General features: G+C 41.8%; 1 protein-coding gene across 2 annotated transcripts in view; it reads right to left on the reverse strand.

Annotated features, from left to right (window-relative positions):
• Positions 1 to 15,452, reverse strand: part of TRMT2B (tRNA methyltransferase 2 homolog B) — a 103,204-nt gene that overhangs the window by 48,664 nt on the left and 39,088 nt on the right. For both annotated transcript variants that reach the window (XM_021079606.1, XM_021079605.1), the window contains one exon: positions 12,778 to 12,962. In XM_021079606.1, coding sequence (XP_020935265.1) covers positions 12,836 to 12,962 — 127 coding nt within the window. In that variant the 3' untranslated portion in view covers positions 12,778 to 12,835. The remainder of the gene's footprint in view (positions 1 to 12,777; positions 12,963 to 15,452) is intronic.

Genomic DNA, 15,452 nt, shown 5'->3' on the forward strand with positions numbered 1-15,452 from the left:
CCCCAGTGAAGACAGGAATAAGAATACCTACCTCACAGGCTTGTTGTGAGGATCAAAGGGGACAATCTAGTGGGGTGTCCAACACATAATAAGTAGCTCCTTAAATGTTAGCTACTAATATTACGATAGGGGAGGATCTTAGATCATAAGGCAGCTAATGGGAGAAGTGTCCTCTTTTCTGCAAGGAACAACCCAAAGAGAGATGTCTTGGATTCTAGAATACAAAGAGCATAGAGAATCTAGGGTAACTATAACCACTGCCAACCACTGCTTCCCATATCCTTGAGAACCCTAAATCTGCCAACAAAGGGTTTACAAATCTGTCTCAGCGTGGCAACCCAGAGACCAAGATTAATGAGAGTTTCTTGAGCCTTGAGGGCAAATTTTCTCTCAGGCAAGTGGTTGCCTTGGAGTTTCTTTGCTCTCATTGTCAAGGTCTTGGCCTTCCTCCTCCAGGACTTTTAAAGCCTAGCTCCTGTCAAAGCTAGGTTTCAAACATTTGACCCTGGCCCATCATTCAACAAGCCCCATGTGGCTCCGGGTACTTCGCCATTTTGTCTTGTAAGACAGGCTAGAGAATTCAATATGTATATGTACAAGGGCCCCTTTTCTCTGAATGGTTTTTATTCCTGAAATCCCTTTTTTTTTTTTTTTACTCCTGAAATCTTGTTACTACTTTTCATATGTTGTTTCTACTCTCCCTGAAGTGCCCAATCAACAGGGTTGGTATTTGGTGTGATCTGCAGAGCACAGGTCAGAGAGTCAGTACATTGTTAAAGATGAAGGACGAACTGTGGGAATTTAGGGTTGGGACATGGAAACCAAGAGTAGCTAAGGTAGCCAGAAATCCTCTGGAGATGTGAAAGTTTGTTGCTTGGGCCATTCCAATTGTGTTCTGAATATCACTCTTCCCTCCTGGTAACCTATTAAAATCACTCTTTTTTTTTTCTTTTTACAACTGCACCTGTGGCATATGAAAGTTCCCAGGCTAGGGGTGGAATCGGACCTGCAGCTGAGGCCTACACCACAGCCATAGCAATTCCAGGTCCGAGCTGCATCTGTGACCTATACTGCAGCTTGCAGCAATGCCAGATCCTTAACCCACTGAGAGAGGCCAGGGATTGAACCCACATCCTCACAGACACAATGTTGGGTTCTTAACCTGATGAACCGCAATGCGAACTCATAAAATCACTTGTTTTCAAGGCAGTTGAAACTTGCAAGATTTAACCAAATGCACAACACGGCTCAGGAGAATTTTGCCAACTAGAACTTTTACCTATGAAACATGATTGGTTATGGGTGGGGTAGGGTTGAGCCTGGACTCACTGCTTTGTCACTCACCCCTGCAAACCCTTTACTGGATGGCCAAAACTTGGATTTCTGACAGGAAGGGGTGTAGAGGAGAGGAGCTCTATCACCCAGCTTTCCAGGACTTGAAAGCAGCCCTCCATCCTACTTCATTTTCAAGGTGTGCTTCAAAGAACTGTAGCCATGGCACCCCTGACCTGCACCTTATTTCTTTGGCTAGAATAATTTATCCTACCACTCTCCTTGCCTTTCCTCTCATATCCAGCCCTGTGGGAACACCATGGAATTGTTATTCCAGGCGAGAGAGGAAGCAGCAGAAACTTCCTACTGTTGGCAGGGAGATCATAGTGACTGAGGGTCGTGGGAGTTGGGGGGCTTGTACTTCCACTCTGATGTCCATGATGAGCCCCCAGCTCAGGTCCAGGGAGTCCAGGAGGCTCTGCTGTTGGGTGGTGGGCAGAGCGATGTTAACAGAGCACTCAAACTGTGCTGTGCAACGATGACTCAAGAATCCCACGCAATCCCACGCTCCTGTAAGTCGCCACTTCCAGGAACTAAAATAGACCTCTGGTGCTAAGAGACTGCAGGCCTTTTATATCTGCTCCGAAAAAAAAGAGCCCAGCCCTAAGAACTACCCTGCTATTTGGTACAATGGAATGTTATACGGCCATTAAAGATGACAATTATGTACACTGTGCGGGTGAGAACCAGAATGTGAAACAATGCAACATGAAAATAGCAAAATGGGGAAAAGGTACACATGCTAATCAGAACTATGAAAAACATACATAGAAGAGGTCATCCCTAAAGAGCCGAAGGGAATGAAGAGTGCCGTAGTCCTTTCGGTTTCCACCCCTTCTCCGCCAACACGTTTTGTAATAATATACTTTCTAAAATTGCCATGCTGGTCACGATAGGTTACTGAGGCACCTGCCTTTTAACTGACACAGGAGTTAACTCTGCAGATCATTCGATTCAGGGAATAAAGAACTGAATGCTGGTGCTTTAAGATGACTGGATCCTTCTTCAGCCCTCTCCTCAAGATCAGAGCACAGATTACTATTTCAGGCTTAGCACTACAATGAGAAATTCCTTCCCAACACCTAGCCCACCAAACTCTCAGATGGGAGTTTAAGAGAACTTGTACTTGGACCTCTCTTAAGTCAGGCTGCTATGTTTTTAACTAAGCTATCTTATAGGGAGAGAAAGGAACTGTTTTTTGTTTTTTTGTTTTTTTTGGTAGACTGCCAGAAATTTCTTAAAGTAAAAGAATTGCAAAATGCTCTCCTCCAGCCCCTCTCATGTCACCTTGTCACCTTGTCACAGGTAGTGCTTACAGTTAGCCAAACATTTGGCACATATATGAGGACACTTATTCTCTTTCTGGGGCCCTGGCCTCAACACCTGCCCAGATTTGGGTTTTCTAGAATTAGCTTCCAATCAGTATGTTTAGTTTTTAAAAGACTACGTGTAATGTTTAACTTAGTATTTTGAAATAATTTTAGGTTTATAGAAGAGTTGTAAATATAGCACAAAGAGTTCCCATATATCCTTCACCCAGCCTCCCCACATGTTAGCACCTCACATAACTCCGGTACATTGATCAAAACTCTGACATTAGGAGTTCCCGTCGTGGCGCAGTGGTTAACAAATCCGACTAGGAACCATGAGGTTGCGGGTTCGGTCCCTGCCCCTGCTCAGTGGGTTAACGATCCGGCGTTGCCGTGAGCTGTGGTGTAGGTTGCAGACGCGGCTCGGATCCCACGTTGCTGTGGCTCTGGCGTAGGCCGGTGGCTACAGCTCCGAATCTGCCCCTAGCCTGGGAACCTCCATATGCCGCAGGAGCGGCCCAAGAAATAGCAACAACAACAACAAAAAAAGACAAAAGACAAAAAAAAAAAAAAACTCTGACATTAACATTAGCACAATGCTACTTACTAAACTAGAGACTTTATTCATATTTCACCAGTTTTTCCACTAACATCCTTCTTCTGTTCAGGATCCAATCCAGGATCCAATGTAGCATATATAGTATGTTTAGTTAAAAAAAAGAAAAACACCCTGAGAAACAAGTTTCCTTTTAGGAAGTGGAACAGGTAAGCCAATAGATGATCCTGAACTATTCTACCCAGAAGGGAATTCTATCCCTTCTGTACCAAAGCCCTTAACTCACAACACCTCATCAGAGTTATTTTCAGAAAACATGTGTTACATCAGTAGTACAAAGAGATCTGAAAAGTAGGTTATTTTAGCAACCAGTACTATGAGGGTGACAAAATGAGAGAGATGGCCTTATCTGTTTCCCATGTTTCATTTTTCTTCAAACTGTATTTAAACTTTTCTACAAGAAGCTGTAATATTTGACTATAATATAAATGCTGAGAAACACCCTCACCAGCAGGGAAAGGACTCTTCGCAACGTGTGTTTGGTTTTGTTTGCCTGAAATTAAGTACTGAAATCTTACATAAATAAAATTGATTAGGTTATCTTAGCTAGTTCATCTCAAGAGAGAGACGGGAAAGCAGATTATGACATCTGTTTATTTCTTCAACAAATTCCTTCAAAAAATTATTAAGAATAACTCCTACAAATAACAAAGGCTGGAGAGGGTGAGAAGAAAATGGAATATTCCTTCACTTTTGGTAGGAATGTAAATTGGTGCAACCACTGTGGACAACAGTTTAGAGGTACCTAACAAAACTAAGGATTGAACTACCATATGAGCTAGCAATCCCACTCCTGGGCATATATCCGGATAAAACATTCAATGAAAAAGATACATGCACCCTTGTGTTCATTGCAGCACTATTAACAATAGCCAAGACACAGAAATAACCTAAATGTCCATTGATAGATGAATGGATTAAGAAGGTGTGATACATATACACAATGGAATACTACTCAGCCATAAAAAAGAACAAAATAATGCCATTTGCAACAATATGGATACAACTAGAGAGCCTCATACTAAGTGAAGTAAGTCAGGAGGAGAAAGACAAATACCATAGGATATCACATATCTGGAATCTAAAATATGGCACAAATGAACCTAGCTACAAAACAGAAACAGACTCACAGACATAGAAAACAGACTTGTGGTTGCCAAGGGGGAAGGGTGAAAGGAGTGGGATGGACTGGAATTTGGGGGTTGGTAGATGCAAAGTATTACATTTAGAATGGATAAGCAATGAGGTCCTACTGTACAGCACAGGGAGCTATATCCAATCTCTTGGGAAAGAACATGATGGAAGGTAGTATGAGAAAAAGAATGTATATATATATGTATGACTGGGTCACTATGCTATACAGCAGAAATTGGCACAACATTGTAAATCAACTATACTTAAATAAATTTTAAAAAAGAATAACTCCCCCTTAATCCATGCCAATTATGTGCCAGGCAATTTGCAAACTGCTTTACATATACTTTTTCACTGAATGGGTCACAACAATCCCATGAGGTAAGTACTATTATTATTACCCTTCTTTTACAAGAAGAGGGGCAGGGAACAGAAGATTGATGAGGTTAAGTAACTCACCAAAGGTCACACAGCCTGTAAGTGATGGAGCCAGGATTCAAGGGTAGGTCAGCCTGATTCCAAAGCTGGTCATCTTGGCCAGTCTGCTTCTCTGAGCACCTGCTACATTTCAGACACTAAATACAGCAATGAACAGCCCTCATTCCTTCAAATCTTACAGTTTTGTTGAAGAAGGGAGACCATTAAACAGCTATGTAACAGCCTTTCTTCTCAGAAATTCCTTGGATTGGTCACAAGGAAGGTTGATCAGTAAATGCAAGCAGTGAATCCTAACATCTTTAAATATTTAAATTCATTTTTTAGGTCCTTAGAGGAAATACTTCTCATCATGTATCTTAAGGATCCCTAACAGTTAGGAATGGACTTGATGATATTGACGTGTTTCTCCATTTTGTGGCTCTGGGTCTTGCCACCCCACTTAGTCTCCTTTGAGGAGAAACAATGGGAAATACAATGTGCATATACATATAATGATGGACTCAAATCAGCCAATGGAAATTTTTAAAGTCTGGGACATAATAATTATACTCCATTTCAACTGTCCTTTTGCACTTGCATTAATCAGTGAACTCTAAGGGAGCTTCAGTTGGTTCATGACTGTACTTTATGGGCATGCCATTTTGAAATACATTTCTTAGAAAAATGGCAATGATGACCGTGTAAATTATAAACTGGCAATGTGATTTTGAAAGTGAAGTTTTGGAAGACTTAAATTTCAGCAAATGACAATCATTCTCTTCTCTCTCCCAACCTCCAAACCATCAAAAACTAACCCTGTGGTTTTCTTTTTTTTTTTTTTTTTTTTTTTTTTTGTCTTTTTGCTATTTCTTTGGGCCGCTTCCGCGGCATGTGGAGGTTCCCAGACTAGGGGTCTAATCGGAGCTGTAGCCCCCAGCCTACGCCAGAGCCACAGCAACGCAGGATCTGAACCGCGTCTGCAACCTACACCACAGCTCACCGGATCGTCAACCCACTGAGCAAGGGCAGGGACCGAACCCGCAACCTCATGGTTCCTAGTCGGATTCGTTAACCACTGCGCCACGACGGGAAACCTCCAGCCCTGTGGTTTTCAATGCTGGCTGCACATGAGAATCACTGGGAAAACTTCAAAATTACCAATGCCTGTGTCCTACCCCCAGAGAGTGTGATGATTTAATTGATCCGGGGGTATGGTTTGGGTTTTGGAAGTTTTAAAAGAGCCCCAGGGGATTTTATAATATACAGACAAGTTTGGGAACCACAGCCCTAAATAGAAGATCATAACCTTGGCTGCACATTAGAATCACCCTGGGGGAGTCTTTGAAAAATTCAGGATACCTGGACCACATCCCAGACCAATAAAATGAGAAGATCTGAGGGTGATGCCCAACTGCCAGGAACCAGGATTTTCTGAACTGCTCCCAGAGGAGTCCAAAGTGTAGCCAAAACTGGGAAGCACAGCCATAGGTGCAACTCTACCCCTGCAATAAGCGTAATAGTAAGATTTGCATTCAGAGGTTCAGCAACTCTAAAATAAGCCTAATGAGAAGTCAGTTCTATTATTTCTTTTTTGTCTGTGCCTGTAGCATGTGGAAGTTCCCAGGTCAGGGACTGAACCCACACCACAGCAGAGACCCACGCTGCTGCAGTGACAACACCAGATCCTTAATCTGCTGACCCACAGGAGAACTCCCAGAGAAGTCAGTTTTAGAAGACTGGTAGGAAACCAGGCTGAAGACAAACCTTTAGAACAACTGTCTTACTTTAATATTAAAATAAGCTCACTTTTCTCTTGCCATGTATGAGGGTCTATTTTCAGACTTGTCAAGTATTACTGTAACTGATGTTATCTAAGCCCCACTTTCCACTACACCCACCAAAATAACTGCAGAAAGAATGGTAAAGTGCATTAAAGGATGAAAAGTACTGCAAACCAGTGCTCAGAGACTCTTCATGGGCATAAACAAGGAGGAAGCAGAAAGGCAAGCTATTTGGCCAACATAGTACCCAACTAGTTAGTTTTTATCTGCAACTTGATGTGCATGTTTATTCATTGAGCCAAACATTGGGCATGGAAGAACAAAATCCCTAGACCATGATTCTCATCCTTACCTACAAAGAGTCATCTGGAGACCTTTTATTTATTTTTTTTAATTTTTTATTTCTGTTTTTGTCTTTTTTTTTTTTTTTTTTTTTTTTTGCCTTTTCTAGGGCCGCTCCCGTGGCATATGGAGGTTCCCAGGCTAGGGGTCTAATCGGAGCTGTAGCCACCAGCCTATGCCAGAGCCACAGCAACGGGGGATCCAAGCTGCATCTGCGACCTACACCACAGCCCACAGCAACGCCAGATCCTTAACCCATTGAGCAAGGCCAGGTATCAAACCTGCAACCTCATGGTTCCTAGTCAGATTCATTTCCGTTGTTCCACGATGGGAACTCCTAGGGACCTTTTAAAATAATGATGCTAGGGCTACACTGAAAGCAAATTAAATCAGTCTCTGAGGGGATGACACCCAGGAATCTCTAGTTTATTTATTTATTTATTTTTGCTTTTGAAGGCCACTCCTGTGGCATATGGAAGTTCCCAAGCTAGGGCTGGAATCGGAGTTGCAGCTGCCGGCCTACACCACAATCATGGCAACGCTGGATCTGAGCCGTGTCTGCAACCTACACCACAGCTCACAGCAACACGGGGTCCTTAAGCCACTGAGGGAGGCCAGGGATCAAACATGGGATACTAGTCAGGTTCGTAACTCACTGAGCCACAATGGGAATGTCCAGGAATCTGTTTTAAAAGGTCACCAGGTGGGAGTTCCTGTTGTGGCTCAGTGAGTTAAGGACCAGAATAGTATCCATGAGGATGCGGGTTTGATCCTTGGCCTCGCACAGGGGGTTAAGGATCCGGTGTTGCCACAAAGCTGCAGTGTAAAACTTATGGTGTCCAGAGGAGACAGTTTGGGGGGTGGGGGGATGTGCTTGGGCTGTGGGATGGAAATCCTGTGAAATCAGATTGTTATGATCATTATACAACTACAGATGTGATAAATTCATTTGAGTAATTAAAAAAAATTAAAAAATTTAAAAATTTAAAAAGCTGCAGTGTAGGTCACAGATGAAGCTTGGATCTGGTGTTGCTGTGGCTCTGGCATAGGCAGGTAGCCCCTGGCCTGGGGAACTTCAACCTCTGGCCTGGGCACTTCCATATGCAGCGGCTACGGCCCTAAAGAAATTAATTAATTTTAAAAGGTCACCAGGTGATTCAAATGTTGTAACTGTAAAACAAAGAATGTTGCCCACCACCCAGTTCTACCTACCGTACACCCTAAAAGGAATTCAAGGTAAAGATCAGGGATGAGGCACTCTTCTCTGGGAAAACAGGCAGAATAGGCCCACAGATCGTTAGATATTTTTAGGAAACATTTTTATGAACCCAGAATCTCACATCTCCTCATACTTAGAAAAGTATTAAAACCATTAGCCAAGATGCCTGTTCCTTGTGACTAGCAGCAACCTTCTATAAAAATGTGTGCTTGGCCGTGTGTCCACCCCTCAACAAAATTGCATACGTTCTGGCCGCCTCTGGTGCTTACCTCTTGGGAGCAGTTCCACGTCTGCGACCTACACCGCAGCTAATGGCAACACCGGATCCTTAACCCACTGAGCGAGGCCAGGGATCGAACCTGCGTCCTCATGCAGGCTAGAAATCCTACCCGGCCTTTTTGGTTCATATCCTACAGATGAGAAAAAGCTCATCTTTACAGAAGAATGTTGGCTAAGAAATGCAGTTTGGATGACAGAATTCGGAAATCACCATTCTGCAACCCTCAATTAAATCATGAAGTCAAGAAATACATTTTCAAAATTAGAAAAACAAAAATAAATAAAATACAATAACATTAGAAAAACAGGAGTTCCTGTCGTGGCCCAGCGGTAATGAACCTAATATCCATGAGGACATGGGTTCAATCCCTGGCCTCGCTCAGTAGATTAAGAGCTGTGGTGTAGGTCATAAATGAGGCTCAGATCCTATGTTGCTGTGATTGTGGAGTAGGCCGGCAGCTGCAGCTCTGATTCGACCCCTAGCCTTGGAGCTTCCATATGCCACAGGTACAGCCCTAAAAAGAAAACAACAACAACAACAAAAAGGATAAATAAATTACTGAGTCAGGAAACAGTAATTGATGGATGCTGATTTTTTTTCTTTTTGGCACCCCTACGGGGTATGGAGTTCCCGGGCCAGGGATCGGATCCCAGCCTCATTTGTGACCTATGCCGAAGCTGCAGCAATGCCAGATTCTTAACCCACTGTTCTGGGTTTTAGATGAGAGATTACTATGGAACAGGACAGTCACATGGTACCAAGGTAACACCCCAGATTTCTTGCTAATTAGAAAATTACTTGGAGAGTTTTGAGGGCCACCACCTTAACCATCACCTTTACTAAGAGTAGACAAGTGACATTATGTGCCTCTTTATGGAATTCTACATAAAGTACACAGCATTATTTATGAAGAATTCTTATCAATACTGAGCCTAATCAAGCCTCTAGATCCAACAGCCTCTGGTTTATAGGAAATTCAGGAGCTGGAAGAGGAAGCTAAACCCTATCATAAGGAAACAAACCAAGCTGGTTTGCCCAGGAATGAGGGCGGTCCAGGATGCAGGATCAGTGTCAAACCTGGAGAGTCCCAGGAAAACTAGGACAGATTCATAAGGGGAGCAGACCTGGTCTCTAAAAGTCAGTGCCATTCACAAAAGTAGGGAGACTATTCTAGATTAAAAGAGCCTAAAGAAAAGCCACACTCAAATGCAACATGTGAACTGTCCATAAAAGACATTCAAGGACTGAATGGGGAAATCTGAAAATGGAACAGTGCTACTCAGCCAGCCCACAGATGTAAATGAACTATGTCACTAAGCACACTATTTAATCTGGCTGACACATTTTTGGTAACAAAATTCTCCCAATGAAGGATGTGGCGCCCTAACATACTCTCTAGTGCAAGCTCCTTATCTCCCTATGAACCATCAAGCAGTCCAAAAACCATACCTTAGGAAGAACTGGACTGGATAATATCTCATGTTAGAAAAGATGAGTGATGTACTAGGAGTTCCTGCTGTTGCTTAGTGGTAATGAACCTGACTAGTATCCATGAAGATATGGGTTTAATCCCTGGCCTTGCTCAGGTGGGTTAAGGATCCAGCATTGTTGTGAGCTGTGGTGTAGGTTGCAGACATGGCTCAGATCTGGTGTTGCTGTGGCTGTGGTACAGGCCAGCAGCTGCAGCTCCAATTGAACCCTTAGTTTGGGAATTCCCTATGTTGCAGGCTTGGAAAAAAAAATCAGCAAGGTAATGGTAAAAAAAATTTTTTAGCTAGGTTTATGGTATTATGGTTAAGTAGAAAAATGCCCTATACTTAGAACATCTATGCTGAGGTATTTAAAGGTGAAATGTCATGGTGTTTACAACTTACTTTCAAATGATTTATCAAAGAAAAGATACACACACAGATAAAGCAAATATGACAAAATGTTCACATTTGTTGAATCATGGACATGGATGGATATACTGGTGTTCACTGTATCATTCTTTCAACTTTCTTGTATGTTTAAAGGTTTTCATTATTAAAATGATGAAAGCATAACTTTAAAATCATCTTACTTATATGATACTAAGAGAATTATCAGAAGCTTATTATCTACAGCTAACCCTATATTTATTCATTAGCTATTCCTTAGGGAATAGTTCAAGACAGATGAGTTAGCCAGAAGAAAAAAAGCACATCCCAAGCTGAGGAAGCAGAACATGGAAAGGATCAGAATGGAAGAAACTTGTCTTTTTCAGGGAAAAGAACTCAATGTGCATAGAAAAACGAGGCTACTCAGATTATGAAGGGGCTTTGAGACTACATGAAGAGTATGGGACTTTATTTTTAAAGCCATAAGAAGCCAATGGCAGACAGATTTTCAAGTACTGGAGAAATACTATGAAAGTGGCATTTTAGAAAACTCACTCTGACTGTAGACAGTGGAATGGATGGAGGCAAGAGTGAGTATAGCAGCATCAGTTGGGAAGATGGTCCTTTTGGTAATAAATTCAGTGAGAGATGATGGTAACCTGCAGGGATGGAGACTTGGTGATCCACAGCATATGGGCAGGGGTTGCAGGAGAAGAAAGACTCAGATATAATTCCCAGGCTTCTGGTTTGAGTGAGTGAACAGATTGGTATACTCATTAAGACTGGAAATGCTGGGGCAAGAACAGGTTTGGGGGAAAGATGTGAAGCATCAGATATGTTGAGTTCAGAGTACTGAGAAGATATCCAGATGGGATCTACCTTGTAGGCAGTTGGATGTGAGAAGGAGAAAGATGGAGTTTTCTTGTGGCACAGCGGGTTAAGGATCCAGCATTGTCACTGCAGCAGTGTGGGTTCAGGTTCAATCCCAAACCCCAGAACTTCCATATGCCACAGGCAAAAAAAAAAAAGATTAAAAAAGAATGAGAAAGATAACTCTGGCTTCCAGCTTAGGTAACTTATAGGTGGCACTGTCATTTACAGATATAGGGAACAAAGGAGGAGAGAAAATAAAAGTCGCTTTACATTTATGCTTTACATTAAAATGTTTAAGTTATAAAAATATTATTTACATAAAGTGAAAGACAAAAAATAAAAATAAAACTTATCTACCATTAATCAACACTTTTTAAAGATGACTTCCTTCTAGTATTTCTTAAAAATGGGTATTTATTTAGTTGTTTTAAAAGCCATATTTTTCTGAGAAAGAGGTTTCTCTAGAGGTATTCAGAATTGGGAAGAATTAAAAATACTAGTTGACCTGGCATCATTTTGTAAATCAGGCAATGCTTGCTAAGTTACACATCCTTAGGCTGTTAAGATTCAAAACATAATCTAAATAATTGGGCAAGTATCCAAAAACAACTCTAGGGTTGAAGAAATCATGACTAGAGAAGGTCAGTTTCAATATCCAGTTTATTATACTGGATCATTAGGGGATTCTGGAGCTTTCTGCCTTCATACTACATAGCACAAATATAGGTATTCGATCTCATCTTTGAAGCTCTCCCTTCCCATAGGGTCTCTCTACTACACCACTTCTCCTTCCACAGGTGAGAGAGCTAACTGGTGCTGGGAGTAGGAGTAACCACATTTTATAGGTTGTTCTAGAAGCCTCAAAGCCTAGAAAACCCAAAGGAATTGGTTACTGAGATCATGCAATCACTCCATAGCTCACTGTGCTTTTTAAAAGAGCTAGACTTGTTTCTAGCTCTAATCCTTGGCTACTTCATGAATGTAGAACATATTTAGTAAAATCTCTGGGCAAATACAGAGACCTGAGTCAATGTGAAATTATGACCAACTGCAGAGAAAAGCTCACTTGTCACCTCACCACTGGCAGAGCCAGACTGAGGACACTAGACCATAAACTAGGAGCCATGGCAAGTTGACTGCAAGAGGAAGGAACAGAAGTTCCCGTCATGGCGCAGTGGTTAACGAATCCGACTAGGAACCATGAGGTTGCAGGTTCGGTCCCTGCCCTTGCTCAGTGGGTTAATGATCCGGCGTTGCTGTGAGCTGTGGTGTAGGTTGCAGACACAGCTCGGATCCCGCGTTGCTGTGGCTCTGGCGTAGGCTGCTGGCTACAGCTCCGATTCGACCCCTAGCCTGGGAACCTCCATATGTCGCGGGAGTGGCCCAAGAAATAGCAAAAAGACAAAAAAAAAAAAAAGAGGAAGGAACAGTCTAGATCCAGGGCTAAGGCGCAATCATAACCAGGCAAACAGGCATGAGAGCCAGCAAACCTGACAACTAAGGTTATAAATCTGCCTCAGACAGGAGGCTTAACTATACTCTTCCTGCTCAGGATCCAAAGATTGGTTTCCCCAGTAATGGTCTCAGGGTCTGAGATGCAGCAATATGCCAAACCTGGAAGGTACTGATACTTCAGCCTTAACAAAGATCGTGCAGGCTTGTAGGAGACTTCTTATCGAGTGAAGAGGAGCACTAGCTCACAGTGAGGGGTGTGGGGGAACAGATCCACGGGTACGGCTTGTCTCAGGACAAAAGGCTCCCCAAGGAGCTTCTTAGCAGAGTTTGAAGGACAGCACAGCCTGTAGAAACAGATCATGATATCAGTTCCATAAACCAAGGAGAACCTATGGGAACACAATTCCTTAAAATTTAAGCCCTTCCTTTGTGTTCCCACAGCCCCCTGTGTTTCTCTCTATAGCATGCATTTATCATATTTAATGAAACCACCTGGGTTGTTTTTAACCATCTTCCTCATTGGGGTAGAATCTTTTGAGGGCAGAAATGAGGCAAAAACTGCTTATTTTTCAAATCTCTTATGTTCCCAGGGTGTGACACAGAGAAGGGGTTCAATGATGAATGGACCTAGGGATTTCAGTCATGTTTTTCTGTATGATTTAAGCACAATTGGTAATTAATATATATTACTGAATTAAACTATTCTACCAAATTTTTTCAAAGCACATTACTTTTCCCCTTATTCCAAGTAAAAATGAGAACAAAACTTCTAACAAAACTGCTTACTTCTCAGGATATATCTTTCCAACTATGCATACTTAAACTAGTTTCTTAGAGTGACATTCACACTTTATATATATATGCATAATGCTTTACAACAGTTTCTTCACTTAATAATCCATCATGACTATCTCTCCACTATATTAAATGGAATTATCTCACTTTTATTGGTTATATGGTATTTCATTAAATAACTGTAACATAGTTTATTTATCCAACTCCTTGCTACTGGAAATATAAGTTATTTTTAACCTTTCACTACTTTAAAAAGTCCCTTCGTGAATATTCTGAAAGTTATATCTTTGCATACTTTTTTTTTTTGCTATTTAGTGGAACTGATGAATTGAAGGGCCTGTATGATTTCACAGCCCCTAAAATATGTACCACTAAACTGTTGTTAAAAAATGGAATACTACTCAGCCATAAAAATGGAATGCCATTTGCAGCAACAAGGATGGAACTAGAGATTCTCATATGAAGTGAAGTAAATCAGAAAAAGACAAATACCACATGATGTCACTTATCTGTGGAATCTAAAATATGGCACAAATGGGAGTTCCTGTTATGGCTCAGTGGAAATGAATCTGACTAGTATCCATGAGGGCACAGGTTTGATCTCTGGCCTCGCTCAGTGGGTTAAGGATCTGGTGATGTGGTGTAGGTCGCAGACGTGGCTTGGATCCCAAATTGCTGTGACTGTGGCGTAGGCCAGTAGCTATAGCTCCGATTTGACCCCTAGCCTGGGAACTTCCATATGCCGTAAGTGCAGCTCTAAAAAGAAAAGAAATAAACAAAATATGGTGCAAATGAACCTATCTACAAAACAGAAACAGACTCACAGACATAGAGAATAGACTTGTGGTTGCCAAGGGGATGAGGGAAGAGGTGGGATGGACTGGGAGTTTGGGGTTAATAGATGCAAACTATTACATTCAGAATGGGTAAGAGATGAGATCCTACTCTATAGCACAGGGAATTATACTCAATCTCTCGGGATAGACCATGACAGAAGATAATATGAAAAAAAAGAATGTATATATATGTATGACTGGGTCACTTTAATGTAGGGCAAAATTGGCACAATATTGAAAATCAACGATACAGTTTAAAAAAAAAGAAAGAAAATCATTTAAGCAATCATTTTTTAAAAAAGGCTGTACTAATTTACACTCAAACTAACAAAGCATAAGAGTTCTTGTTTCCCTGGCTAAAACTCAGCAGTTTCAATAGCACTGTCCCATTAAAATTAGGAACATCACAAGATACTCACTATCACTCCTACAGTGGAACATTTTCTTATCCAATGTAATAAGAAAAAAGATATTGTAAGGAGAGAGACAAAATTGTTTTTATATGGGGATCATATAGCTAGCTACCAATAAAATGCCAGAGAATTGGAGATCCAGCTGTGGTGCAAGAGGATGAACATGTTTCTGCAGTGGCAGGGATGCAGGTTCGAACCCCACCCCAGCAGAGGGTGTTAAGGATCTGGCATTGCCAAAGATGTGGCATAGGTAGCAACTCTGGCTTGCATTTGATCCCTGGCCCAGGAACTCTATATGTCTCGGGGCAGCCAAAAAAGGGGGGAAAATGCAACAGAATCAACTGGAAAACTAATAAACGAATAGGTACCTGGATACAAAATTGACCATAACTAGTTAGAAAATATCATGAAAAAGTTCCCATTCAAGTTCCCCTCGTGGATCAGTGTGTCAAGGACCCGACACTGTCTCCATGAGGATGTGGGTTCCATCCCCGGCCTTGTTCAGTGGGTTAAGGATCCATGTTGCTGCAGCTGTGGTATAGCTCACAGATGCAGCTTGTATCCATTATTGCTATGGCTATGGCATAGGCTGCAGATGCAAATCCGATTCGATACCCAGCCCAAGAACTTCAATATGCTGCAAGTATGGCTATAAAAAAATGGTCCCACTCATAATAGCAATAAAAACTTTATAATATCTTGTATGGTCCTTTTTATTTTTTGCTTTTTAGGGCCACACCCGAGGCATATGGAAGTTTCCAGGCTAGGGGTTGAATCAGAGCTGCAGCTG

Source organism: Sus scrofa, chromosome X (genome assembly GCF_000003025.6).
Source record: "Sus scrofa isolate TJ Tabasco breed Duroc chromosome X, Sscrofa11.1, whole genome shotgun sequence".
Lineage (NCBI taxonomy): Eukaryota > Metazoa > Chordata > Mammalia > Artiodactyla > Suidae > Sus > Sus scrofa.